Source organism: Charadrius vociferus, unplaced genomic scaffold, assembly GCF_000708025.1.
Source record: "Charadrius vociferus isolate BGI_N301 unplaced genomic scaffold, ASM70802v2 scaffold423, whole genome shotgun sequence".
Taxonomy (NCBI): Eukaryota; Metazoa; Chordata; class Aves; order Charadriiformes; family Charadriidae; genus Charadrius; species Charadrius vociferus.
Genome location: NW_009648149.1, coordinates 3103041 through 3130962, shown reverse-complemented (window position 1 = coordinate 3130962; position 27922 = coordinate 3103041). Strand labels below are relative to the sequence as shown.

Below are 27922 nucleotides of genomic sequence, written 5' to 3'. Positions count from 1 at the left end.
GGGGGGTGGATCGCTGGCTCTTTGCGTGGCCGTGGCATGGAAGTAAAGCGGTGAATGACACACGAGCTGACGCAGCTCAACGTGGGGGACAGCTCGTGTTCCACGCAAGAAAAACATTACCTGGTAGTTTTACCTTCCTTTGATACGTGCAGGAGCCATCAGGCTTCTGCAAGTGCGGAGGTGGGATGCGAGTGCAGCTTTCCTCCTGCTGCTTTTTCTTGCTTCGGGCCATAGTTGTGTTTTCCAGCTAATAGCACAAAACAGTGGTCTACGTGCTGGTGGTGAGGTGTGCTGGGTGGGGAGCAAACAGTTCGTTCCACCACACCAGACTGTGTCTCGCTGCTGGAGACTTCATCCCTCTTGATTTGTCTTGGTCCTGTCACTTGGTTAACCCAAGAGAAGCCCAGCAGGGAATGTGATGTTGGTAGGGATAGAGGCGCTGAAACTGAATTTGCAAACAATCATAGAATGGTTTAGGGTAGAAGGGACCTTAAAAATCATCTAGTTGCACTAGACCAGGAGGTTTTTCCCTCCATTTGGTCTTTTCCAAATGAGAAACATCGCTGTCTCCTGGGACACCTGACTGCTCCTCGTCAGCAGCAAGCTTTCTTCCTCACAGGCCAAGGAGAGAGCTGGGAATGCTTGGTGGTTAGGGTCACGCATTACAGTAAAACCTTAGAGTTACTTATTTTGGCTTCCCCGTGGCAATCAGGTGCCTCGATGCCTTTAAATGTCTGTCTTCTTAAGAAAAATAAAATTAATTTGACATCGTTGCCTTCTTATGGCGTAAAGAAGCAAATAACTGTTCCTTTTTAAGCCACGTAGAAATTGGTCTTTTGTGATTTGTGGTAGCTGGTCAATTTTCAGTCTATGTCCCAGCACCAGCCGTGCTGTGTGCCTCTGTGGAAGTGATGGATGGGGCAGCCTTCCCTGACGAGGAAAAGTGTCAGACGCTTTATTTATTTGTTCTAAGAAGGGTTTGGAGTTGAAATGTACAGCGTTTACGCCTGATTGCACACACAGACAGCACCTTAGATCCCTATGAATAAACAGACTGGGAGACTTGTTCCCTGGGATAAAGCCTTAGTTTGTGCAGGTTTCTGGATGTGCACCCGGGGCCTGGTGGGATGTGGCAGCCTTCCAGGCTCCGAGGAATTCTCCGTCATCTGTGTCTCAGCTTGATTCCAGAAGTGGGCAAGGGCCTGAAGGTAGACCATGCTAGGTCCTGATTAGGTGTCATCTTGGGAGGGCATCGAGGGCCAGTCACTGCTTGAATCCTCCGCCCTGATCGTGCAGACACTTGTGTACGTGCAGCGTTACAGCGCTGAGTTTTCTGCCTGAGCTGCAGAAGCAGGTCCCAGGGGGTGCGCTTGCTAATGGGCATTTGCCATGTAGAATTTTGTCCACGTGAATTAGAATTTTGTCCACGTGAATTCAAAGTGCTAGGGCAGAATTGGCTCTAAAGCCAGAAAAATGTTCTGGAAAGGCAAGAAAGGAATGGAAGGTAGAGGAAGAAAACAGGTGGAAGAGTATGTGGGTTAAGAGCCAAGACACTAGTATATGAAGTGAGAAGTTATACTTTAAAAGCTTTTCATTCTGAATCATTAATTTATAAAATAAGATAATGGCCATGGCCTGAGTCAAAATGTTAGACTACTTCAAGCAAAAATTTGGCGATATTACTGCATTACCAGTCATCTACTGACACAGGTTCTCTATACCTTTGTTGTAGCAGTCAGAGGTAGTGGTATAGCCTTGCTGGAGCGCTGTAGAGTGCCATGAAACTACCCCATTCCCCCCTCGCCCCGATATTCAGAGGGGACTGGCAGGTCAAAAGCACTGTAAAACCATAGATCTAAATATCTCCCTTACAAAAGAGGAGGAAAAAGACCTCTCTCATTGAAGAGAAGAGCAAAATATCCCCCAAATTCTTTAATAAATGAACAGCAGGTAAAGCCTGAATAAGTTACTAGAAGGAGGAACGGTGAAGTGATCTGCAGAGGACAGAGCCATTGAAAACTTGATACACAATTGCGAGCTAAGTTTAAGTGGCAGTGGGCTAAATAAGACGGTGCAAGTATTGCGTTGCTAAACTCAAGAATGGCAAAATTATCAGGTCCCAAGAAATCAGGTGACTAAAAAGAAATCGTTTCTTTAGCAAATGCAAAATGCTAGTTTGTAATAAATTTCTATGTATCTGCTTTCGTATTTTGAATGGTTAGGGGGTGCTTGCTTCATAGTTTTTCTCTGTAATTGCAAGTACTAGTTCCCCGATAGCTGCCACGGCATAGTTGAGTAAGAGCCTGTGAAAATCCTGTTTCTTCATAACAAACGTGAAGTAACTGGAAGTCACCTACCCGTCAAAGAGAAGGGTGAACTACTTCTGTTAACCAGTAAGAAAGCGTACTGCAGAACAGGGAACTCGTGGTAGCTTGTTCCTGGAGACGGGTTTTGTCTGAGTGCTGGAGTTCTTTGGGGGGTGTGCATGCTTGTCTCCTGATGCCAGCAGCCAGGTCTCGGAGAAAGACTTGGTCATCTCATGCTGAGAAATACGGAGTAATATAGAGAAGGCTTCAGAGGTGGCTGCACTGCCCTGTCTGGACACAGGGGGACTGGTGTATGGGTATAGTAAGAATGTGGTAAAAATGAAAACAAGAAGTTTTAGCTTTTCTGATTGCTTGATTGCCAAGGTATGTTATACCAGGCTGTATTCACCGATCTGAAGTCAGCCAGCCTGCCACCTGTCCCAAAGCAAGTGCTGGAAAACTGTATTTCTGGCCCTATGGAGTAAGAGGTGTTTGGATTAATAATTTAAAATCATGCGATTTTAAGGTCTGATTGAGTGGTTTTCTTGAGCCACAGGAGAAACCTGAGGATGACAGTTTATTATTGTTAGTTTTACAACGTAAAAGGAAAGGATGCTAAAGTGAGTTTTAGTTTTGTCTCCATCTAGAATGGTTAATATATAACTAAGTACTCGTATTTGACTCGCAACAACTTAATTTGTAGTTGTGTGATTAAGGAGTATTTATCCTATTTATAACTTTGCATTTATACAAGTAAACTAAAATAGAGATTGTTGGTTTTGCTGTTCTCAGTTGGCACCCAGTGTAGCCTCCCTGCTTTGTTTTGGTCTGTTGTGCCAGGTTTCCTTGATGTTATTCCCACATAGTTAGTGAGTCTGACTCTTTAATTACATGAATAAAAGCTCCTGTTGGAGCATCACCTTTCAGAGTAAAATTGTGGCTGCACAATAGTTTTATGTAAAAAGCATGCAAAAATTACAGAATTGAAGCTATAAATCTAGATCTGATCGTATAGCTAGCAGCAGGCTGATCCACTAACATTGTCACCTGCTATGCAACAAATTTACTGTGCCCCTGGTTCCTTCTTAAATAAACAGATTTCAAAGGTGCTGCAAAGTAGCTACATTAAAGCAAATTGCTTGAAGGTGTTTTGAATGCCAGGCAGTGCTTTGCATGTTAAATACTAGCCTGGTTTTGTTTTACTGCTGCAGGACAAACAGTGCTTTTATTAGAAATACTGCTCTCTGCCCTAGAAAGTTTGGTTTCCTGGCTTGGCTGCTCTGAAGCTTTTTCCCCACTCAATTATTCCAGGGAAACCAAACGTTTAAACTCTGTTGCATTGCTTAGCAGCTCTTTATTTGTCACTGCCTTGCTTTTGTAGCTCTGTTCCCTTTTGCTTTGTGCTGTTCTGCCATACTCTCCATACCAGTTCCCATTCTGACAGTGCTGCTGAGCCCATAATAAGCGGTATGGTGTGGTGCAGGCCTGGGAAGCCACGTTCTGGTCCTGGCTCGAGTGTGGCCGCGTTCCCGGCCTCAGCATCTGAGCTGTGGAAGGGGCATAGTGAGACCAGTACATCTGTGATCTGCTTTGGGTCTACTGATGGGAAGTGTTCATTATTACCTCTATCTCGGCCTTACTTGATGTTCTTACCTATTTTTTAAGAAACCTGTTACCAACATCATCTTCTGCTTGTTTCTCTCTCTGCACAACCCTGCAGGCAGCTTTAGCCTTGTTGATTTACAGACCTTCATCCATTCAGCAATTGGTGTCGTTATCCTGAAGAACAGACTCCCTCAGTCTTCAGGGTCAGATCTTCCCTTTAAGTAAAAGCTCCTGGTATTAAAACCATCAAACTAAAGTGATCATAAAGTTCTTCCAAAAAGCAATCCCTGTGTACCAAAATTAGATGCAGTGATGCTAGATCCTACAAGCCATTAAGAAAAATCTCAGTTTCTGGTCTTTCTTACGTTACTTTTTTTTTCTCTCAGAAACAGAAGGGGAAATTGAGATTTGGTATGTGAAGTAAGAAAAGAGACACCATTTGTGCCATGAGCATTCCCAGGCAGATATATCCTGGCTTCAGATCATGGTGGATTTTAGAAGACAACCACGCATGCAGCAGCTCTTACAGCTCGGAGGCTGCTTTTACACTGGCTTAGCTTCTTTTTGCCTGTAAAGTTAATTGGCTTATATCAGTTTACAATTGGAGGTTATTAAGACAGTGGTCAGGTTGTCCAGTTTCAGTGCCTTTTGGAATTTTAAACTCTACAATAATGAAACTCCAGCTCATGGGAAGAGCTAAGGTGCTTTGCAGCTAATCTCTACAAATCCAGCAGACAGAGAGTTGAAATTCATACTAACAGGGGTTTAACTGTAATCTCCTGGAACAATGACTGTATAACCAGAAACCTCAGCTCTGGCTGTGCTGGTAGGGCAGCAGGACAGAGTCTAATGCCTTCTCTTTGTCAAGGCAAAGTTTGCAATAGGTGAGCTGGACTGAATAGGTGCTAACCATACGTCTTAGACCAAGACTGAGCTGCACCAGGATCAAGAAATGTGCTATGGTGGGTCCTTGCCATCCTGTCATGGTTCTCTGTGAGCTAATGGATATATCAATTAATGCTTCAGGTGATTAACTGGAACATATCTTAGAAGTAAAGAGAAAAAAAACCCATAGGATATCAGTAAGAAGAAGTGCAAAGAAAGATGCATAGGCAGAAGTAATAAAATGTGAATGTAATATGTACATTTATAATCATAGTACAAGTTGCAGAGTAACATACTAAGCAGCAGATCTGATGAGCAGACCACAAAGACCGTTGGCCGTATCATCCAGTTAGCCAGAAAAAACAACGTCATTCCTAGATTTTTAAATAAGGTTGTTGTAAGTGAAACCCAGGAAATAAAGTCACCGGGAACGTAAGTGCTGACCTGGGGTACCACCCCTCAGAGAGGATGTGATCTGCTTGGGGGAGGCTCCGGCAGGAATGGCCTGAGGTCGGGCAAACGGGGCCAGGGAGGAAGGAATGAAAGAGTCTGCTTAGCCTAGAGATGGGGAGGCACACTGGCAGTCTGCAAACCTCTGTAATGATGCTGCAGGGAGGGAGGTAACAAATTGTTCTCTGGCCTGTAGAAAAGGGAGAGATTTACAGCAGCAGGAGAGGTTTAGGTTAGACATTAGAAAGCATTTTGGAAGCTTAAGGCTAATGAAAGGAGTGCGTTGCCTGGGGAGGTCGTTGAATCTCTGCCTGGGAAAACCTCTAATGAGAATGGTTTGGGTAGGGTTGACCCTGCCTAGGGTGACCTCTCCGCAGCCCTTCCAGCCCTCTTTCCTGCTGTTGTACTTCAGCTGCTTTTTACCCCTGGGCCCACAGACGAAGCTTCTCTAGCACATCCTAGTAAGTCTGTGAGGAAATGCTTGTGTATGTCTTCTCCTCTCCCCTTCTATCCACACGGTTCCCTGCCATGTACAGCCACCTCCCTGTCACGTATACATACTGTGCGTTACTAGCTTGCTGCCAGGCAGCGGCTTGGTGCTGTACACCTCAGACCAGAGCCTCTACCCCTGATCCTGCAAGATTTAACCAGACATGCCTCTGCTCCTCATGCTGGTATCTAGCTGAGCCAGCCAGTGCCCTCCCTGCCCTCTACAAGGTTGTCTGCATTTTGTAATTCTGCATTTCTTGGGTTCAGGTGCTGGTTGCTTTGAGGGCCCAGGGACAGGGGCTATCTCCCAGCGGGCTGGGGCCAGGAATCCCAGAGCTTTCCTGGGTCTGCTTGAAGTAAACCAGCTGGAATCCCTCTCCTGTCCCCCAGTGCAGGGGCAGGACAGCAAATGCCAGGGCAGTCCAAGGTAACAGGCAGATTTGGGTGTGCTTTGAAGAGCTGACCTTTGAACAGAAAGATTCTCAATCTTGGTTGCTGGTGTGTACTTCTCTCCTGGCAAGGGGGACATCATCCCCTGCCGGTGTGACAAACCTGGAGCCCGTGGCGGTATCTATAGCAGCTCTGCAGACAGTGGTTTCATCCCTAGCCCTGCAGAGCCCTTTGGCACCCATCTAGCTTGTCTCTTAATTTTAACTGGTTTGCAATGTAAGTACAGAACAATGCATTTTAATCCTGGAGTGACTCGTATGTACGTGGTTGCATCTATGTGCACTTGTGCTGTCAAGATGGTGCCAGATATTTTGCTTCTCCGGAATCTCTACAGCAACTTCAAAACCTAGATTTTTAATTAACTCTTATGGAAACAGAGTTTTGCAGTTGGAACAGCACTCTTGCATGACTAATAGGCTTGCAGCTGGTTTATTTATTTTACTTTGGCTCCATTTATCTTGGCATTGCCAAATGTCACACACAGTAGTGGCTGCTGGGACCAGACTTGTGCTTGGGCAGAAAGTGCATGGTTTTGGCAGCTGAACAGCAGGTTTGTTCAGGGCCGTTGGCACCCTCTTACGGTGAGTGTGCAGGCAGCAGTGCAGGGACTAGAACTTCTATGCGCGCAGGAGCTAGGGAAATGTGTTTTCTGTTTTGAGGCAGAGTCACAAAATAAGTGCAAAATACCTGATTTTGCTCCATTTGTTACCTGGAGTTTTCATGCAGTGTAATTTTTTGATTAATCACAGAAAAAGACTGTGAGGGTAGTGCTCACTGAACGGGGAGAGAAATGTGAGAGAGAGGAATGGGAAGAAGCTGAAAGGAGAGAGGGGCTGTTCATGGAGGAGAGGGCATCATGGACCTCAGAGAAGCCTGACCCAAGGGTATTTGCAGGGGATGAAAAGAGAGAATTACTGTTCCGTGTGGCTTTTTCACAGTGGGTTTTCCCTCCCCCAACTATTTTGCTCACCTGAATGCCAAAATAGAAGATTGTAGCTTGGAGGAAGGCTGTGCTGCCAAGGGGTTAGTGTCGGAGTGGGAGATTGAGAGAGCTCAGCTGCCTGGTCCCAGGCTTGGGGAGGGCTCCTGACAGCCGCAGTCCCGAGTGAGTGGGAAGAGGGAAGATGTCAGAGCTCACGCAGGGGAGCGGGGATGAGACAGGGACCAGCAGTATTGAGCCAAGGGAGCAGCAGCATGCTCTGCAATGATTTACAGAAGTTTAAGTTCTCTTAAAATAGTCTTGTTTGTCTTTTTATCATTAACCAAAGTCAACAGTTAGTTCATAGTTTTAACAGTGTTCTTGCCTGTCTGAAGTGCAAGGCAGTAAAAGGGGACCCAAGCTAGCAAATGTCCCTGCCTGCGGCAGATCAGCTGTTTGGAGGGGGAAACACCCTCGCCAGCCTCTGACTGCCATGAGGAATAAGAGACCTAGGAAATCTGACTGCGAGGAACAGTTAAGGACGTTGGGGTTGTTTAGTGTAGCAAAGAGAGGGCACTCAGAGTCTGTATGCTAAAGGATTTTTTTTAATGTGTGCGAAGTTGTCAGGAAGAGGATTATGATCAGTTTGTTTTCTGTGTCAGCTCAGGAGGACTTAAACCGCAGCAAGGAAGATGTACAGCAGGTTGTAGGAAAACACTTCTAACTGCAAGGCGAATTATGCACTGGCATGGCTTACCTGGAGAAAAAGATTTCAAGAACAAGTTGTATCAACTTTTGGGAGGATGCCCTAGGTGTCTTTGGTCCTGCACCAGTTCTGGGGAGGGACCAGATGACCTGCTGAATTCCTTCCCAGCCTGTAAGTGATCTGTAATGATCACAGTCATCCAAGCAAAGCCTCCCAGATCACAGATCAAATGACCCTTCCCCAATCTCGGCTCCAGTCCTTAAGGTGGTCAGGATCCACCTTTGGTTAGCTTTTTTCACCTCTGAATCTTCTGGCAACGGTGTGATCACTGGCCCCTGTATCCTCGTTGGCCAATTACTGGTGATTTAGTTTATTCCAAATAGTGACAAGCATGTTGCAAGAATGCCCTGGGACCACATCGGCACCCCCAAGGTGGGCTTGGTGTATCTGTTCCCTATGCTTTATATGTAGTATTTTATATTTCATTTGATAGGATGTGCTTCATTTTATGTATGTAAGCATGGCACTAATGACCAACACCTTCCTCCCCAGCTTAAATTAGTTTGATTCCTCTGTCTAGTATGTGTGCACTTAATTATATGCACAAGTTCCTAACCCTGCATAGGCCTTTTCCCTGCTGGTAAGTCCATGTGAATCTCCTCCATTCAGCCTCTGGAACTGGTAGGTGGCTTGTGCCCTCCTCCTGTCACTTAATGCCACGGCATTTCGCAGGGCAGTAAGTTTATCTAGCTGGGAGTAAGAAGGAAAGAGCTTGCTTAGGCCTTTTCTTGCCAGGGGACTGTCTGGTGTGAGGCTCCCCGTAGCTCATTTTGGAAGCTGGATTTTATTTTCTGTACCACTAGAGGGAAGCCTGTGCCTTTGCATGAAAGTAAAGGGCATCTCAGTTGCAGGATGCTGAAATAGCATGGATTTATAAAACAGAAGCCAATCGTTTCTAGCTGCATAACCCAGGCAATCTCACTGTTGGTGTAAAATATGTGTTGTCCTAGTTCTGCCGTACACATGCTTCAGAGTGGTTTGGTGTGGAAAAGAGAGGAATTAAGGAATTAAATTCTGAGCCCATGCAAAATAAATTGTGTCTGGGGCACTGAGGCGGAGGGCTCTGGGTGGATCCAGCAACTTGGTTCATGTTCAGGCCAGCATCCTGCAATGTCCTGGCTTTTGTCTAAGCTAGCGCTCGCCCCTTGGGCAAGCCTGGGTAGGTGGCTGTGTGGGGCAGCAGCCTTCGGGGTTCCTGCAGATGGCTGAAATAGCTTTGCTTTCTGGGAGCAAACGTGAATTAAATTCCCCTTCTTCGGGAATTAAATCTCTCCCCTAGGGAGTGGACACGAGAGCTCGCCTGGCTCCATGGGTCCCCCGCAGGACCTGGCTGACGCCTTTGCAGAAAGTCAGGTAGAGCCTTTGTCTCCAAAGGGGTTTTTCTGCCTTCAATTATGAGGTTTCCACTCTGTCTCATACAAATTATCCAGCTCGATTTTAATGTACTGATGAATATAACCCCTTGAAGAAAATCTGTCAGTTTTTGGAGCAATGACAGAATCAGCGCCTCAGGAAATAGCCTTCATTTTTCCCCCCCCCTCCTTTTTAATAATGGGATAAACTGAGTCATTACTGAGTTTATGTTCTTTAATTGCTCCAGTATTATCTATAAATTGTTTCCAGCAGCTTGGACAGAGGACTTCAGGAGTTATTGAAGAGGTTTGGAGGAAATTCTGATTTCAATCTAGCGTTCAAAGTTACCTTCCCCGTTTTCAGGAAGATGATGCTTCATAGAAGTTTCTTGGTATCTGAGTCTCTTCTGTATGTGTTAAGGCTGCTCCAAAATGAATAGCTTTATCACATGCAGTTTTCCAAAACATTTGATAGTTTTTTGTGGTTTTAGTAACTTTGCTGAGACTTGTGTGGGTATTCAGTTGAAACTATTGCTCTTGTGGCTTTTTAGCTGCTCTGGGTTTTCTTAGTCCAACAAAGGCTGTGGCCCACTATTCTTTGTGGATAACATCCCTGTGTTTGAGAGGGAGCCCACGAAGCAGTCCGGCTGTCAAAGCAGGACTCATATGAGCAAAGTGTAGGTAACAGATCAGTCGCCTTCCATTTTAAGAGTGACCTTTAACTCACCAGTCTTTGCAAAATAACTCCAGCAGAGCACGGCCATGCCCACTGGAGGCTTACCTCCTGGGGACCCACTGCCCTGGGGAACGGCGTGACGGCCGGCCCCGGCCAGCGGCCTGGCGCTGCTGTGCAGATCTGCTTGGCTGGCGAAAATGCTGGGCTCCGTGCCGGGGCAGCACGTCGGTGCATCCGAGCAGAGGGCTGAGCTCCTCGCCACCTCCCCCGTTGCCCCTGCCCCAAGGGAGAACCAGATGGATTGTCGGTGCCAGGCTCTGGTGGGTGACAGCACAGAATGGCGAGGAGCTGTGCCTGTGGAGAACAGAAGATGATAAAGAAGACAAAAATCCCCTTTTCCCAGCTGTTTCAGTGAGCGACAGCAGTGTGGAATTGTGTATTCTCCGTGACATTGATCCTCCACAACAAGTGCAAGAAAACGTCTTCAGTTACAGAAACCACATTCAGCTCAAGGTTCAAGGAGCTATTTTTGGGTGCTCAACAACTTCACTGAACTTCTGCCTAATAGGTGGGCCATTGCTGGTGTCAAGATTGATTTTTGTATTTTGGCATAATTTACTTTTTAAATGTGTTTGTATGAAAAAAGAACATGGAAGACGCTCCTCTGCCTCTGTTGACCATGCCAACAGCTCCTTACAACGATCAGAAACCAGGAACCAGTGGATTACGGAAGAAGACTTTTTATTTTGAATCCAAGATTAACTATTTGCAGAATTTTATCCAGAGTATATTTTTTTCCATAGACCTAAGAGATCGACAAGGATCTTCTATGGTAGTTGGAGGTGATGGGAGATACCTTAATAAGTCTGCAGTGGAACTGATAGTCCAAATGGCTGCTGCCAATGGGGTTGGTAAATGTTAAATGACTAAATTCCTGTAGTTGTGTCGCTGATAAATGCAGAAAACTATAATAAATTAGCCACTATGAGATTTAATTTCCCCGTAGATTTTATTCAACTGCTAATAGCTAACTTTTTAATGGCAAATCAGATTGGTAATACTGAAATTACAATTTATTCACTTTTAAGGGATGCAGTTGGATAGAAGTATGTGGGAATACACATGCAGCAGAGAAAATAAATAGTGCTTGGTTTTTGTGTGTTCTCGTTTTGTATTTTGACATGCCACAAGCTGTTGGCACCTGTGGATTTCATAGTCTCTCCATCAGATCATAAAATGCTGATATTGTTCAGAAGCGAAGTAACTGGTAGAGCAGCGGCTGGCCGTTCAACGGCAGCTCGGCAGAAGCTCTTTCAGCATTGCTCTGAGCTGCTCAGCAAATGAAAAGGCAAAACATGGTTGTGTGTTTCTCGACAGGTATAAGTTGCGGCTATGTGATAAGTACTCCGGGAGCCTTTGAAAATTGAAATAGATGAGAGTTAGCAAGTGAGTGGGAAACTTTACAGTGATCTGCGATTGTGCTGGAAATTTATTTTGGAAGCAGAACAGAAGGCTTGTCTGTTTGCAGTAGAGCACGGTTCGTGCACTGTGAGACTCTTGGGCACTGGGGTTTTGTCTTTGTTTCCTTCTGCTTTTTAAGAAGAGAAGACACTGCTGTCTGTCCTGCATCTCTAGCGCAGAACACATTTTATGCTAAGAGACCTGGCCCTCAGGAATTTGTTTGACAGAAAAGCTTATCAGATCACAACAGGGTAATTAATCGTGAATGGGAGAATAGCAGGAGAGAACTTTTTTTTTTTTAAAAATCAACATATTTTCCCTCTCGGGGTGGGGGGGAATCCTTTGACATTGCAAACTAATGTATTTCTCTTAAGTCAGTGTATGGGCTGAGCAGAAGATCTGGAAAATGTCCACAAAGAGCCAGGTCTGCTGCTTGGACTGCTTGTCACTAGGACACGTTTTGCTGGTAAAGGGCATATTAGACTGATCTTCACCAGCTGAGACTTTTCTCATGCATTTCTTTCCAGCAGTGTGGCCCATGTCTGGCGAAAATGTAGTTTCGCTGCTGGTTTTGATATTTATCATTATTTTTTTAATATGGTCCGGCAAATACCTGTGACTTACCAGCATTGTGCTCATCTTGCTCTACAGAATAGAAGGGATGAGTCCAAGGATGTTTTCAAATATAAAAAAAAAAACATGAGGAGGGCATGCGTATCGTGTTTTGAGTGTGCAAAAATCTCTTTGTTGGTGTGTGGTGAAGACAGGTACTCTTATCTCTTGAAATGTGGGATCAGCAGGATTTCCAAATTGGGCCAAGCGCACTTGCTGTGACAGTAGCATCACATGGCGTGTTCTAAATGATGATTATTTGGTTAAAGGAAGTGACCAAGGTAGTTTGTCCCCTTAACCTGACTTGTATAAATAGAAGCGTCTCTATTTAGAAGCAGAAATTGTAGCACAGTGTATGGGACTGGTGCATCTTGTAATGCATCTCTTTTACAGAAAGGGGACTGGAAGGGTGTGCTGATGACACGATGGAGCTGTCGTCACCACCTTCCTTGGCCTGGAAAACATATTTTTGGTGTGAAAGCATCAGCCTACATTGCTGGGAGGAGGAAGGGGGCTGCAGGAGGTCTCCTTTATTACCTGTGTGCGTCTTAGTGGGGCTTTCAGTAAAACCAGAGTGGAAGTGATGCTTGGATTGCTTTGAAGTGCTGTAACCCAGAATCGCCACACAAACTGGGTCTGTTTGTGAACAGGTCTGTTTTGAGCATTCTGTGAAAGGTATTTCTGCATCGTCACCTCCTTAGATTTTTCTCATAAGAAATTCCAGAGAATTAAAAAACATTTAAGTGTAAGTTGCTCAGCACGCTGCCACACTGAGCAACCTTTTCCAGTGGTTACTACAAAGGATTTAGCATTGGATGGGCAGGGAATGACAGCTGAAAACCTCTGAAAGCCAAGGAGGACCCCAAATCAGAGAGCAGCTTGTATGGAGACAGGTTTTCGCTTCTTTTCCTTCCTCACTGTGGGAGCAGCAGTGCTCATGCAAAAGCGGCAGTTCAGGTGTGTGAGGAGGGCAGGTTGGGTAAGGATGGTGGATCTGATGCGTTCACCCAGGTTTCCTGCAGCTGCTGTGTGGTTTGGGGGTAAAATCCCTTGTTTTGCCGGTTCTCTGCAGCATCCCTTGAGCTGCATGTGAGGCCTGGCAGAGCACTGATGCAGAGGGGTGTTGCGGCTGAACGTGACCCTTGAAGGGAAGCTGGGAAACAAAAGATGAAGTTTTAGAGAGGAGCTTCCTGGAGACTGCATTAATTATCAATGAAACTGGAGGGGCACGGCTTGGAGGCTGGATTAAAACATGGGACAAGATGTGCTAGCTTGGACTGAGACTGGGGGGAAAAAGGAAAACCCATGTAGGTTGGACTACTTCAAATTAAATGTATGGTGTAATAAAGTAGTGCAATCAGCCTGGTAGACAGGTGCTGTGAGGGCTGTAATGTTAGTTACTATGGCCAGCTGAAAGAAGGGCATTGACTTTGGGTTTATAAACTGCTGTTTCACATTTATGCTTGTTGTTTGCTAGCAGTGCAGTTCTTTTAGTGGCGCCTTGCTTGCCCAGCCGCTCTGTGACAGCTGTAGCATGTAATAACCGATCGGCAGCGGAGCTGGGGCTTAGCACCAGGCAGTGCGGCGGCAGAGGAATCGCAGTCATCCAGTGCCCTTGGCTTAGCACCGAACGTGGACCTTCAGTCTGGGAACGCTGCCTTTTGTTTTCTGGTTTATCTTCTGTTTGAATGAAATTCCTCCTCTTTTCTCAGTCGTATACAGGGTCTAATCTCCTCGGTTGACGGGGAGTAGTCTGGTATTTTTAAATCTCTGTCACCTCATTTGGGGGCTATGGTAAGGAGCAGAAAAATTTTCATCTTCTGTTTTATTATGTGAACTCCAGCAACTGGATCCTGATTACCTTGTATTGCTTAGCAAATTGGTCTGGATTTAATCTCAGGGATATTACTAAATTTATGGGAAGGAGGTGTGTTACCCACTGCGAGTAAGAGTCTCCAGCTGGTCCCATGGGAGTAGTGATGATGTTCGATTTTTGTTTTGTTTTGGCTTCTCTCAGTCCCATTGTGTCTTTTGAAAGCAAAGTTCGAGACCGTAGCCAAAGGGTTTGTTTGGTTTTTGGGGTTTTTTTTTTTGGTTGTTGTTTAGATGCCTCTGGAAAGCTCAGCTCTTCAGTGCAAGCTGCCATTTCCAGTTGAGCTGCAGCAGTCATAAAGGAAAATGCTAAAAAGGCACAACAGCGTGGGGTCGGATGCTGACCTTCACTGTACACAGCGGAGAGCTGTGGCAGCCTCCCCGGAACAAGCTGTTCGCTTGCAGAGAAGCAACACCTCTGCCGTCAGCACACCTCCTGGGGAGCTCTGGTTTACCTGTCGCCAGCATTTGGGGTTTTGGCAATTTTGCTGGTTTTAGGATTTAGGACTCAGTGATTTGTTTTGCTCTTTAATTTTCAGATTGGCCGCTTGGTCATCGGGCAGAACGGCATTCTCTCCACCCCAGCCGTGTCCTGCATCATCAGGAAAATCAAAGCCATCGGTGGCATCATTCTGACGGCCAGCCACAACCCCGGTGGGCCCAATGGGGATTTTGGCATTAAATTCAATACTGCCAATGGAGGTAAGGTTTGGTTTGATTTGTTTTGTTCCTGCTTGGCCGTTTCTTGTGTTGACCCCAAAGAATCTAATTTAACTGTCTTAATATCAGAGAGGTTCAGTGCCCTGAGAAGTGGGTTTCCCTAAACAGAGCAAGTGATTAATCTGCTCCCTCATACCCTGATATTCCTCTCTAAAAGAGATATTCCCAGCCCCAGGTCTTTTGCTGTACTTCTGAAGTGCACTTCTCTTGCAGCCTGATTCTTTAACGTCTTTCCCCTTGACCGTTTTATCTTGCAGGTCCTGCTCCTGAAGGTATCACGGACAAAATTTTCCAGATCAGCAAGAAAATTGAAGAGTATGCAATCTGCCCAGATCTCCAGGTGGACCTGAGCACCATTGGGAAACAGCAGTTTGACTTGGAGAACAAATTTAAACCATTTACAGGTAAACAACTGTTCTTCCTCTGGAAAAGTTTCCTTTCCGGTGGAGTGAGTGTGGACCTGCCATGAATGGGGAGGGACATTGGGTGTTTCTGAAGGAGACACATGACCATTCTGACCTCTCCTTCTCATCTGTTGGATAAGTCAAGCAAGGACATCGTGCCTTGTCACTCTGGCAGCCTGGCAATTTTTTATTTTTTTCTTTGGCGTGCATCTCCCTTGTGTAGATACTTTAATTATATAATTGTTTCTGTCCTACAAAAGGTTGTACTTCAGTAGGTAAATCTGATCCATCAAACTTCACTAAAATCAGAGACCATTTTGTCTGTAAGGGTACCAGTAATGTACTTGCGAAACAGACAACTGCAGTTACAGTTCATTTTCCTGATTAAAAATTATAGTGTTGGTGTTTAATCTTTGTAACTGTGGGGTTTTTTTTCCTATGGTTTCCCATATAAAATTGCTCTCTCTGAGTGGAAAAGCCATAGCGTTTCATACGTAACTTTTGTCAATTAGCAGTGAAATAAGAAAATACATTAAAAAAAGACTTTTGAAAAACAGTTACTGCCAATATTTTTTACCATCTCCTGGTGACCTGTGCCTGTAATTAATAAAAAAAAAATAAAATCAAAAGATTATAAAAGTTGGTATTTCTCTCAGTCCTCATTTCTGTATAGTGGGATTTTTATATTAATGGGGTTTTCATGGCTCTGTCTTTATACGGCCTCTTAGTTGCAAAGGTGCAACTTTTTCAAACTATTAGGTGCACGGGTCGCATTGACTTTAGAAATTGGAGATCTGATTTTTTATATATATATATATATATATATGTATATCAGAGTGGGACTGAGCCCTCTGGAAAGAAGTCCAGGGAGCCTTAGCTGGGAACAACGTTTGTCATAAGGATTTTGTTGGTCCGTTTGGTCTGTAACCCGATTAGCAGTGACAGCCTGTAATTAAATCCTTAATGTAGGACCATTATTATTGTCTTTATGAAATGATTCTATGGGATGTTTAAAGGCTTTACGCTGAGCCCTGGCCCTTTGCACGAAGGGCTGTCAGCACACTGACACGTGTAGCAAAATCACATTTCTGCGAAGATTTCAAACTCTGAGAGTTGGTCTCTGTTTACTTTTTTTTCCCCAGTGGAAATTGTGGACTCGGTAGAAGCTTATGCGAATATGCTGAGGAACATCTTTGACTTCAATGCATTAAAGGAACTGCTTTCAGGGAAAAACCACCTCAAGATTCGCATAGATGCCATGCACGGAGGTAGGGTGGACTTGGGTTTGTGGGATTGCGGGGCACCCGGTGTCCCTGGGGCTTTGCCACCTGCTTCAGTGCAAAAACTTTTTTCTGGTGTTTATATCCATCATTTGTAAATTTGTTTCTTGTTTTGCCATGTGTTGCATTTTTCTTTTTGCAACTGAATGTTTTATGGCTTTACGTTGTTTTCTTTTCTTAAATGTTTGGACTTGGGAAATGTTTGGGGTTTGGGAGGGATGCTGTGTGGTTCACACATGTCAATCCACACCTGAGAGACAGAGGAGATTAGCGCTGATGCTGTGATCTGAACTGCCTGGCAGACTTTGCATCAGGAGATGTCCCAGGGAGGTCACAGCAGTTAGGTAAAGGTCTGTCCATAGATATTTGGTCCCAAAACTGGGACCATTGGACTGTTTTATATAATTTAATGTATATGCCAAGCTTGTAAGTCTCTTTCAATAGATGTTTTCAGGGGCACACTAGCTTTCTTAGCATCTTGTTTCTCTTGTCTCCAGACCATTCCCATTCCTATACTCGCTTATTTTTTATTGTCTACATTATTAGCGTTTGAGAGCAGTAAATTCTATTGTACTGCTGGATGTCTGTGAATCACACGTGCATTTCGTTCTGTTATATGGGGCTGTTGTGCTAATTCCTCAGTGCACTTGGGGCATCAGCCCTTCACAGTGGGGTCCTGGCTCACACGCTGAGCCCCTGCCGTAGGCTCATCCTCACTTCTAAATCCGTGAGCGGTCTCACTTATTTAGCGGGACAGACCCTCAGCTGAAAAGCTTGCTTTGGCAAGAGCTGGTGTGTCTGGATGGATCAGGCTTAAGCACACCTACGTGCTGCTTGGGGCTACCATAAACTCTATAAACTGACCCAAAGTGAGCAGACTGGAGGCCTGGGTGGTTACGTGACCTGCGCAGAGCTGCCTGAGGGCAGAGGCTGACTCTGTTCCTCTTCATGTTCTGTGGTGATAGTTGTGGGCCCTTATGTGAAAAAGATCCTGTGCGAGGAGCTCGGAGCCCCAGCAAATTCAGCTGTGAACTGCACCCCACTAGAGGACTTTGGTGGCCACCATCCCGACCCCAACTTAACCTATGCTGCTGACCTGGTCCAGACCATGAAGACGGGAGAGTACGACTTTGGAGCTGCCTTTGATGGAGATGGGGTAAATGGGCTGTTCTGTATTCACCCTCTAGTCAGTTGTGGGGGAGTGACCACTCAGCTGCTTTTAAGTAGAGGAGGACAAAGGTGAAGACCTTTTATTTATTTATTTATTTATTTTATTTCCCCCGCTCTGTCCCTTCTGTAACTGCAAATAGAAGTGAACCATTGGCTGCAGTTTGCCACCATGGCAATAGTTGGCTACTGTGTTAATAATGAAGTCCAAACTGTATTTAAGGAGCTTTAAAGGCTGTGAAAAATCAGCAGGAAGGTGAAATACTATGCAGGTGTGTTAACTTTTTCAAAACTCTGTATTTATTTCAGTGCAATCAAAAAATCTCTCTGAGTTGTCGGGTTTATAGGCTGCACCTGCCAAGTAGAACAACTTCTGCCATTGCGGCCTTCTTGCGCTAAGCAGGGATGAGAGCTGTTTCTGTCTTGTCTTCACCAGGATCGCAACATGATTCTTGGGAAACATGGCTTCTTTGTGAACCCCTCCGACTCCGTCGCCGTCATCGCTGCCAATATTTTCAGTATCCCTTATTTCCAGCAGACTGGAGTCCGTGGCTTTGCCCGGAGCATGCCCACCAGCGGGGCTCTCGATAGGTAGCATCTACCTCTGTGCGGTGGGAGAGGGGAGGGGAGCCCTGCCAAGGAGAGGGACTGTCCCTTTTTTGTGGTTTAACACATGTCTACAGTGGGGAGCGAGCGCATGGTCTGGCTGAAGGGTGAAGCAGTGCCAGGGCTGCTGCAGGCTGGCTGCCAGGGGAGGCAGTGAAGTTTAATGGATTAAATCCTGTTCGGGGACATGGCAGAGCTGGGCTCCGCTCTTGGCTCTTTCTCTTCTCTACAGATAAGCCCAAACAAATGATCCTCCCCGCCTTTTTTTTTTTTTTTTTTTCATAATGATACTCTCTTTGTTAAGTGCATTGAGATCTACACCTTAAAATTGCATTAGAGGAGCTATGTGTTTATGTCTATTTTTTAGTTGCACATCCCACCCATTTCCCAAATGTTACACCGGGATAAAATAGAGGATTGCTGTACAAAGAAATGTTTGTTGTAAAAACCACAACAGTGGCATGACCTGCCTTCAGCGTTAGCCCAAAAGAGATCTTTGGTAGCAACTGAAGCTCCTACTGCAGTATTTCACGTGGGAGCGCTAGGAGTCCGGCTGTGATGTGACTTAGAATTCTTGCCTTTGAAGGGTGGCCCATGCTACAAAGATTGCTTTGTATGAAACTCCAACTGGCTGGAAGTTCTTTGGAAACTTGATGGATGCAAACAAACTGTCTCTGTGTGGAGAGGAAAGTTTTGGTACAGGTAAGTCAGAATTCCTGATTGCACCAACGATGGTATTATTCTTCCTCTTAGTTCTTTATCGTGCTGGGTAGCTTGGGATTTATCTTTCATGTGTAGTTGTTAATGCTCCTAAAATAATAAAATAAAAAAAGGAAAGCTTTCAAGAATCACTGGTGGAAACGAACACAATGCAAAAAGTTTTGTCAGGCAAGAGCTAGTTCTCCTTTTGGTTATTTAGGAAGGCATATGTAGATATGCAGGAAGTTTAAGGGCCTCTTTACTAGCCCGGTCATTGAGTCTATAGGGATTAAGTGCAGTGTTAAATGTATTTTTCAACTCTTGGTGGCCAGGAAAACCTTCTAAATGTTTTCATTTCTGGAAAGAAATATGGTTTGGAGCATGCAGTTTTATTAGGGAAGGTTTCAGGTCACTATTAAATCTCTGAGCTTAATAGGGCCCTCATTTTCCTGTTCTAAAAACAAGGTATGATTTATAAAGTTTAAATTAACACTTGCCTTTGAACAGTCTAAGCAAGTTATTAGGTTACTGAGTAACAAAGTGAACATCTCAAGGAATTTACTAGGGGTGTGCACGTGACACAAAACTATTATTTGTGCAGGGAAGTTAAAGTGAGCAGATTTTGGTCTGCATCGGAGCGGCGTGCTCAAAACACGCAGTGTTCCCGGGAGGCCTCGGCAGTTTCTGAGTTCTCCCATGGCACCTACCACATGGCTTTTAACATCCTGACTGTGGAATTGGGACCTTCCCTGCATGCAGGAGGTCAGCACCTAAGTCACACACAAAGGCCGAGTTTTATCTGGTCTGAATTTTCCCTGAGATCTGTTTTTCCTATTCTCTGAAGACTGGGGGCAGCGGAAGGATATGCACGGCACTGGGTCTTAAGGGAATTTAGGCTGGATGATTTCAGGCTCAAACCTTGTGTGTTTTCATTCCACCACCCCGTATTTCAGAAAAAAACATTTTAGCCTGTGCGTGGGTGTCTCACAGAGCAGGGATGGCCTTAAATCCCCAAATGCCTGAAATTAAGCGCTTTGTGGAACTGGGGTGCACAACTTAACATGAAAGGATTACCCCAGCTTTTCTGTAGCTGAGGAAGTGGCATCACAGACTCTGGTTGAAAGCGGTTTGCTGTGGGGCTGAAGGAGTCTTCAGTGGCAATATTTTCGCGATCAAATGCTATTCTGATACACAGGATTTGGCCTCAGGTTGGAAGGAAAGGGGAATTTCAGAAAATGTGGTATCTCTGTTAAGAAATCTCGAAGTAAATCATGAGTAAAGAAAGATTTTTGGAGTTTTGCCCTGAATGATTTCAGCATGCGTTAAGTTTATGTTCGGGACTTTGGCTAATGAGAGGGCACTGGCATTTTGGTAAATAAATAAAAACAAAAAGCAGCAAATGATTCATGGAACTGCTGATAGGAGATGGTCTCTAATGAGCAGCTCTAAAATTGTTTCCATCTTTTATTGTATGAGCAATGAGCTCATAGTTTCTCTCCATCCGCCAATAGGTAAGTGACTCTACATTACAAATAAAAGTGACTGATTCCATTTACAGCATGGGCTGAGAGAGAGGTTTGAGATTTTGGCCATGCAGGGCCACGTCTGAGTGGCCGGGGACTGAAGCGGTTTTGGGGGGGAACAGATGAGAAAAGGGCCCAGGAGTGTGGGACACCCCCTGCAACACAAAGGGGGTTTGTCCATCTGGCAAATGCACTCTTAAAGAATGAAAAGGGGCAAGGAAGGTTGTCTGATAGTAAGTTAATGAGGAGTTGTTTGGAGCCGGACAGAATGTGAGTGCTGAAGGGGAGAGAGGTGAAGGAGCGACCAAATAGACCCAGTAAAAATTGAAACAAACTGTGACCCGGTGGGACTGGAGTCCAGGAGCAATTAGAGTAATGCGACATGACAGAATTCCTGCTTGCTTTCTTGGGTATTTTATTCCAGCAATAAGTTGATACATCACATGGGACTTCTGTTTATTTAGCATTCCTCTCCATCACCTCTGTGCAGCTCTCTCTGCCGTAAAGGACCGTGAGGATAATTTATCGCTGCGTCTGCAATAGCGGGATTTGTGTAAAGCACCATGTAACCGGTGCCCCAGCCCACCACCTTTTTCCCCAGGTGATTGTCCACTCTGTCAATTCTTGAGAGGGTAAAATGGCAACTCTGGAGTGCTCTCTGCATTAGCAGGCGTACCCTGGCTCCTTGGGATTTCATTAATTCACTAGCAGGCGTACCCTGGCTCCTTGGGATTTCATTAATACCTCTTTGGAGGTTTTCCAGAGCTCAAAGGATAAAGCTCAGAAGTTGTGCTTCTGTGGGACACAGCGCCGAGCTCACAAGCCAGAAGCACGGAGGCTGGGTTGGGTGTATTCTGGGCTGCCATTTGATCCCTCGTTTAATTTAGGTGTTCAGGGTGCTGTCTGAGTTGCAACACCCTCTCGAGTTTCCCGAGGACCTGGGTGCTCTGCAGTCCCTGCCCTGCCGCTGTCAGCCCCCGTCCAGTGTGCTCCCAGGGCCCGGCTGGGCTGGTGCTGATGGCCTCCTGCCCTCTGTGCAGTGCTTGCTCTGGAGGAATCCTCTTCTAGCCGAAACAGGGTCTTTTACAGCCTTTCAGTGCCTGGCTCATGGGAGCGCGAGCAGGCATGGGGCTCTCTTCTGCTTTCTGCACGTGAACAAAGTCTCTCCTTGCGCTGCTGTTTGCCAGCCCCGGTGGCTGGTGCTGTCCGATTTTCAGAGTCGTTAGGGTTTGGCTTCCTCGGCGAGGGCTGACATTTTTCTTGGTGCTCAGCCAGAATATGTGCTGATCGGAGTATGCTGATTTGGCATGCGGTGTGTGACAGCTGCTTGAAGAGGTTGATGTTAGTCCTTCCTGAGCCATTCCTTTGCATTTGCCTTTTTTTTTTTTTTTTTTTTTTTTTTGATGACCTTTTTACTGTGCATTCCCCGTTACTTCCTTGGGAACAGAATTAAGGATCTGTGAACAATGAGTGTGCGTGTGTTAAAAGGGGCCGAATGTTTTATTTGGGCTATAGCTAAAAGCAGATGATATCTTGAACCGTTTTAACTATACAGCAGGGATCAAGCTCATGAAATGCGTTCCATTTGTGAGGTTGTCCAGCTGCCAGTTGGATGGAGGAGAGAAGACAAGGTAGGGCTGTAGCACAGACTCTCGCGTGAAAGGAGGTGGGAAATGTGTTTCTGCTGTGGCTCTCCACAGGCTCCGACCACATCCGTGAGAAGGACGGGCTGTGGGCTGTCCTGGCTTGGCTGTCCATCCTGGCCACCCGCAAGCAGAGCGTGGAGGACATCATGAAGGATCACTGGCAGAAATACGGCAGGAACTTCTTCACCAGGTGGGGAAGGCGCTCCTGACGCCTCATGCTTACCTCTGTCCTGTGTTCACTCCTCCAAGGTCAGAGCCCCAAGTGCCCATGGCACCAGCGTGTGCTACCGCAGTGCTGTTCCTGCCTCGTTACGCTTGCTCCTTCTGTCCTGTTGCAGTAATTTAAAACTCCCTGAGCAGTTTACTGCAGTGTGCAACATATCTGGCTTAAATAAAACAGCGGGTATTCACCTTAACCTTTCATGATGTCCAGTTTAGGATTTGTTATTCTAAACATAAATCTAGTAGGTGTCAAAGTCTGCAAAGGTTGTACCTTTTATATATACAAGGTACCTTTTTTCTTCGAATGGATATTTTTCTTGTGAGAGTCTTTTTTTTGCAATTGGAACAGTATGTTTCCTGAGACCACAAATCACGAGTTTATTTGTAATATCTTCGGTGATGGCAATGTCTTATTGAATGGATGCCCAGCTCCTAGGCTGTTATTTACCTGGTTGAGTTTCTGTCCAGTCCCAAAATACTCTAATTTAAAGTACAGTAGACATGGAAGATGAAAAGGGAAGGAATGAGAACACATAAACAAAGGTGAGAACGCTGTCAGGAGTGAAAGGATAAGGCAGGAATCTTTCAGGTTGGAAAACCTACATGAAAATTCTGCCTCAAATTGCCAAATGAAACCTTTTTACTTTTTCTTTTTTCTTTTTTCTTTTTCCCTCTTTTTTTTTTTTTTTCTTTTTTCCCCCGCACCACAAAGCCAGCATACATCTGAAGCATTTAAACCTGTGGAAAAAATGCCAAAGTCTAGAATAAAAAGGCAGTCTTTTAGCGCCAGAGGTATGTCTGCCTAGCAAGCAAAGAGCAATGGTAGGCAGGTTAGCAAGCCTGTGCGTGCTCCATCTAGCCAGCCCGGCAAATAAAAGGGGTGCAAATCGCACTGGCAATCAGAGTACGAAGTCTGGGATCCCCATGTGTCCCTCAGCCGCACTGTGCTGCCTCTCTTACCCGGGTTAATGAGATCAAAGCTGGCACTGGTATGTTATCGTGTGCTGCAATCACACCTGCATTTGGCTGTGGGGACGCACAGGAGGATGTTCAGGCAAATTGTTATCGGGAGGAGCCTGTCGAGATCCTATCGGCAGAATTGGAATAAATTCTTCGCAGTCAGCGTTGTTGGAGGCTAAGCCCTCTGTCTCCGATATGCCTAGCGCAAGACAGCACAATTTGCGCTTTCATCTCTCCTGACACCTGCGATATGTTGCAGTGTATCCCACGGGTTTGTATTGGTTCATAGCTATATTGCTGCACGGATCCTCCTCTCTTTTCTTCCTTCTCCTCCAGGAAGGGCGTAGAGAACATCTATGGGGCAGACCTCAGTGTTTAAACAAGGGCATCACAAAACATTGCTGCTCATTACAGCCTCCCCTTTCTAATCTTTATTTTGTGGTGACTGGTTGTAGATACGACTATGAAGAGGTGGATGCAGATGCAGCTAACAAAATGATGAAGGATTTGGAGACTGTGATGTTTGACCGCTCCTTTGTGGGGAAGCAGTTATCATGTGGTGACAAAGTCTACACGGTTGAGAAAGCTGATAATTTTGAGTACAACGATCCTGTGGATGGAAGCGTCTCCAGGAACCAGGTGGGCACAGCCTGGCTTGGGCTGAATGTGACCTCAAAGGAGTGTTGAGCTGTGTGATTTGGGCCTAATCTTTGTCTGTTGCATTTGCACCTGCTTTAAAGTCAAACATTGAATTTGTCCCTTGGAATATGTTTTCTGCCCTGTGTTTGCTGGTGGGATCCTGCCCTGCATAAGGGGAAACTGCCACCTTGGAGAGGGAAGGCTCTGGAGACCGCTCCTGCCCCAGCAGGGCCCAGAGAGGGAGGAGAGCTTCCCTACAGCCACCCCGAGGGGAATCACAGAATGGTTAGAGTTGGAACAGACCTTAATAGACCATCCAGTGCCACCCCCCTGCCCTGGGCAGGGACACCTCCCCCCAGCCCAGGTTGCTCCAAGCCCCGTCCAACCTGGCCTTGAACACCTCCAGGGATGGGGCAGCCACAGCTTCTCGGGGCAACCTGGGCCAGTGCCTCACCACCCTCACCATAAAGAATTTCTTCTTAATATCTAATCTAAATTTCTCCTTTTTCAGTTTAAAACCATTCCCCCTCATCCTTGGAGAAACTGGCTGCTCATGGCCTGGACAGTTATACTCTTTGCTGGGTAAAAAACTGGCTGGATGGCCGTGCCCAGAGAGTGGTGGTAAATGGAGTTAAATCCAGTTGGTGTCCAGTCACAAGTGGTGTCCCCCAGGGCTCGGTGCTGGGGCCAGTTCTCTTTAATATCTTTATCGATGATCTGGATGAGGGGATCGAATGCACCCTCAGTAAGTTTGCAGATGACACTGAGATAGGCAGGCGTGTTGATCTGCTTGAGGGTAGGATGGCTCTGCAGAGGGATCTGGGCAGGCTGGACCAATGGGCCGAGGCCAATGGTATGAGGTTCAACAAGGCCAAGTGCCGGGTCCTGCACATGGGTCACAACAACCCCATGCAGTGCTACAGGCTTGGGGAAGAGTGGCTGGAAAACTGCCCGGCAGAAATGGGCCTGGGGGTGTTGGTGGACAGCCGGCTGAATATGAGACAAGCCTTATGAGGAACGACTGAGGGAACTGGGGTTGTTTAGCGTGGAGAAGAGGAGGCTGAGGGGATACCTTATCACCTTCTACAACTACCTGAAAGGAGGGTGTAGAGAGGTGGGGGCTGAGCTCTTCTCCCTGGTGACAAGTGATAGGATGAGAGGAAATGGATTCAAGTTATGTCAGGGGAGGTTTAGATTGGCTATTAGGAAACATTTTTTCACTAAAAGGGTTATTAGACATTGGAATTGGCTGCCCAGGGAGGGGGTGGATTCACCATTCCTGGAGATGATTAAAACAAGGGTAGATGTGGTGCTTAGGGACATGGTTTAGAGGTGGTTTTGTCAGGGTAGGTTGATGGTTGGACTCGATGATCTTAAAGGTCCCTTCCAACCTTAGCGATTCTATGATTCTATCCTATCCTATCGCTCCCCCCCGATCAAGAGTCCCCCAGCTTTCCTGTAGCCTCTTTAGGGACTGGAAGGGGCTCTAAGGTCTCCCTTGAGCCTCCTCTTCTCCAGCCTGAACACCCCCAACTCTCCCAGCCTGTCGTCCCAGCAGAGGGGCTCCAGCCCTCCCAGCATCTCCAGGACCTCCTCTGGCCCCACTCCAACAGGTCCATGTCAGGAGTGATGGAGCTGAGCTGGGGGCGGTGGGTCAGTGGCTTAGAAACAGATTGTGCTGAATGAAGGGTTGAATCCCCGCTGCAGCACAAGGCACAAACCCTCCCGTTCAGGTATCATCTTGTCTTTAGCAAATCCTCCCCAGATGCATTTGTCCCTGGGCTGATGGCACTCCTCGTGTGCTCATCCCTGAGAGGGCGGGCAGAGAGCAGAGCTGTGGCGGTGGATTGAGTTCCAGGCTCCAGAAGTCACGGGGGTATTAAATACATGTGAGATGAGTAACCTGTCACCAGAGATTATTAAAATAAAAATGTCTTGTAGATGGATTGATTTGACAACGTAATGTGGAAGCATACTAAGTGGAAGGAATAATGGAGAAATCCTGCAGGAATGATTGCCTTGCCTGCGGGGTGACAGCAGGAGCATTTTCTTTACATCCTATTTTTGTGGAAGAGCAGTGGGTTGATAACGCTGTGCCTGGCAGAGAAATCAGTCCCTGGCTCTTGTTTCCAAGCAAGCGCTGGGGCGAGGGACCTTACAGCAGCAACGCGCTTTCTGTTCAGGAGCTCTAGCAAGTTCTCCAGAGCGGGTTAGGAGGGACACTAGCTCCTCCAGGAGTGGGGAGAGGGTAACAGGAGCCTTCTGTGCCTCCCTGAAGAGAAGGAGCTCTGGGATCGTGCAGGTCAGACGTAGCTGTATCATGGAAAATACCTTGGGTACCCAAGAGGCGCGTAGCTGAGAGGCTCTTCTCCTCCCCTTCTCCCTTACCAGGGCTTGCGGCTCATCTTCTCCGATGGCTCCCGCATTATCTTCAGACTAAGCGGTACTGGCAGTGCTGGAGCAACCGTGCGGCTGTACATCGACAGCTATGAGAAAGATGCTCAGAAGATACATGAAGACCCCCAGGTAAGCGTTGCATCTCAGTCATGGCACTGCTGGCTCCCAGCCTTCCCAAAAAGCTTAAATCTTTGCTTAACGCTGATTTGCTTACAGCTACATGGAGGTGCCGGGCATTTTGGAAGCAAGGGGTTTGGTATCTTTAATCCCAGTACAAATAGCTGTATGAAAAAAAAGCTCTGTGTGGAACAAGTGTTACTTATTCAGAATCCCCCACAGCTGTTCCTGCAATCGCACGTTAGTTTTCCTGTTTACCTTCCATCTGTGGCTGGTTGCAGGTGTGGGAGGACACTGGTTCAGTCCTGAACTGACCTTCTAGCTGAAATGTTGCACCATCAGGGGTATAATGAGCTTACTCCTATACCAAATTTGGAAAATACTTGTTTGAAACAAACAAATGGGGGTAAAAGGAGGCAGGCATATATAAGGTGACACTGACTTGTGTGCTAAGTATAATACACATTCCTTACAACATCATTTAAAAATACTGTTGACCTCTCTCATAGGCATGAGAGGAAAAGAATCCTCATTTTACATTCCTCAGCAAAGAGTCTTTGAGCTCTTTTTGCATAACATAACTGTGCCGTTATTGACAAAAAGGCTAAAAAACCCCCACATTCTGAGAGGCACAAACTAAACTTGTGATTTAACTGTTGTGTGCTGATGGTGCAACGGAGTTTGGAGTACGGCACAACGAGGGCGGCAGCAACACCACAGCTGCACTCGGGTTTTCCCTCCGAACCTGCATGCGGTCGTAACGCTGCATCCCTCGCTGCGCCCTCCCTCTCGCTGGTCCCGCAGCTCATGCTGTGAACCTGAAACAGTCCCTGGGTGTCCCGGGCTGACACCAGACGCCTGCGAGGGAAGGTGTGACGTGTGTAGGCTGCGTGTGCTGCTCTGCTCCGCGGTTCTGAGGCGTCTCTTTCCTTTCTGCAGGTCATGTTGGCACCTCTCATTTCTATTGCACTGAAACTTTCACAGCTTCATGAAAGAACCGGCCGCACCGGTCCGACTGTCATAACATAAAGGCTTGGTCAGACACTGCTGGAGTGCACACCGTGTGAAGGAAGTCAGCCTCTCTCCCCTTTGATTGTCAAATCTGTCACTATAAAAGAGGAATATTAATTTTATCGTTGTATTTAAGAACACTACTGAACTGCTAAGGATAGACAATGAACCCCAGCCCCTGTCAGCACTTTGTGTGCACACTGCTGTGCTGCTTTTCTGCGTCACACAGCACTGCTGGCAATTTGTGTATGGTGCTCATTAGCACGGCCTTTTGGTTTAGCATATGTACTTTTTTTTTTTTTTCCTTAAACAAAAGGCTCTAGAAATAACAGAGAGATGAAATTCTTCAATAATACAGAGGGTTTTTTCTATCTTGGAAACTTTCCTGGGAAAGAAGCACAAATACTTTATCCTTGTTAATACAGAGTCTGAAATGTGATGTCTCCGAATAAGCAATGGCTGTGTATTAAGGCTGAGTATTTTTCGCTTAGGTGGATTTTTCCCTTTCAAAACCAAATTATGTAAATTGACCTCCATTTGCCTTCTGTATAAGAAAAAACCCACAACAAACCCTCCACACAGAAATGAGCAATAATAAGCATTGCAGGATATTAAAGTGATATGAGCTACAATTACTGTTCTGTGCTCTTTTATTTTCCTACATCGTGATAGGCTCCCTTTTGAAGAA

At 46.0% G+C, this 27922-nt stretch overlaps 1 protein-coding gene across 1 annotated transcript; it reads left to right on the top strand.

The window, feature by feature from the left end:
- Positions 1-10437: 10437 nt before the first annotated feature.
- On the top strand, positions 10438-27569 carry PGM1 (phosphoglucomutase 1). The gene is made up of 11 exons (XM_009883973.1): positions 10438-10805; positions 14383-14545; positions 14821-14967; positions 16110-16235; positions 17213-17403; positions 17851-18005; positions 18607-18722; positions 21943-22078; positions 23526-23709; positions 26101-26235; positions 27163-27569. Exons 1-11 carry the CDS (start codon positions 10548-10550, stop codon positions 27250-27252), a joined length of 1701 nt encoding a protein of 566 aa, XP_009882275.1. The 5' UTR covers positions 10438-10547; the 3' UTR covers positions 27253-27569.
- The last annotated feature ends 353 nt before the right edge of the window (positions 27570-27922 follow it).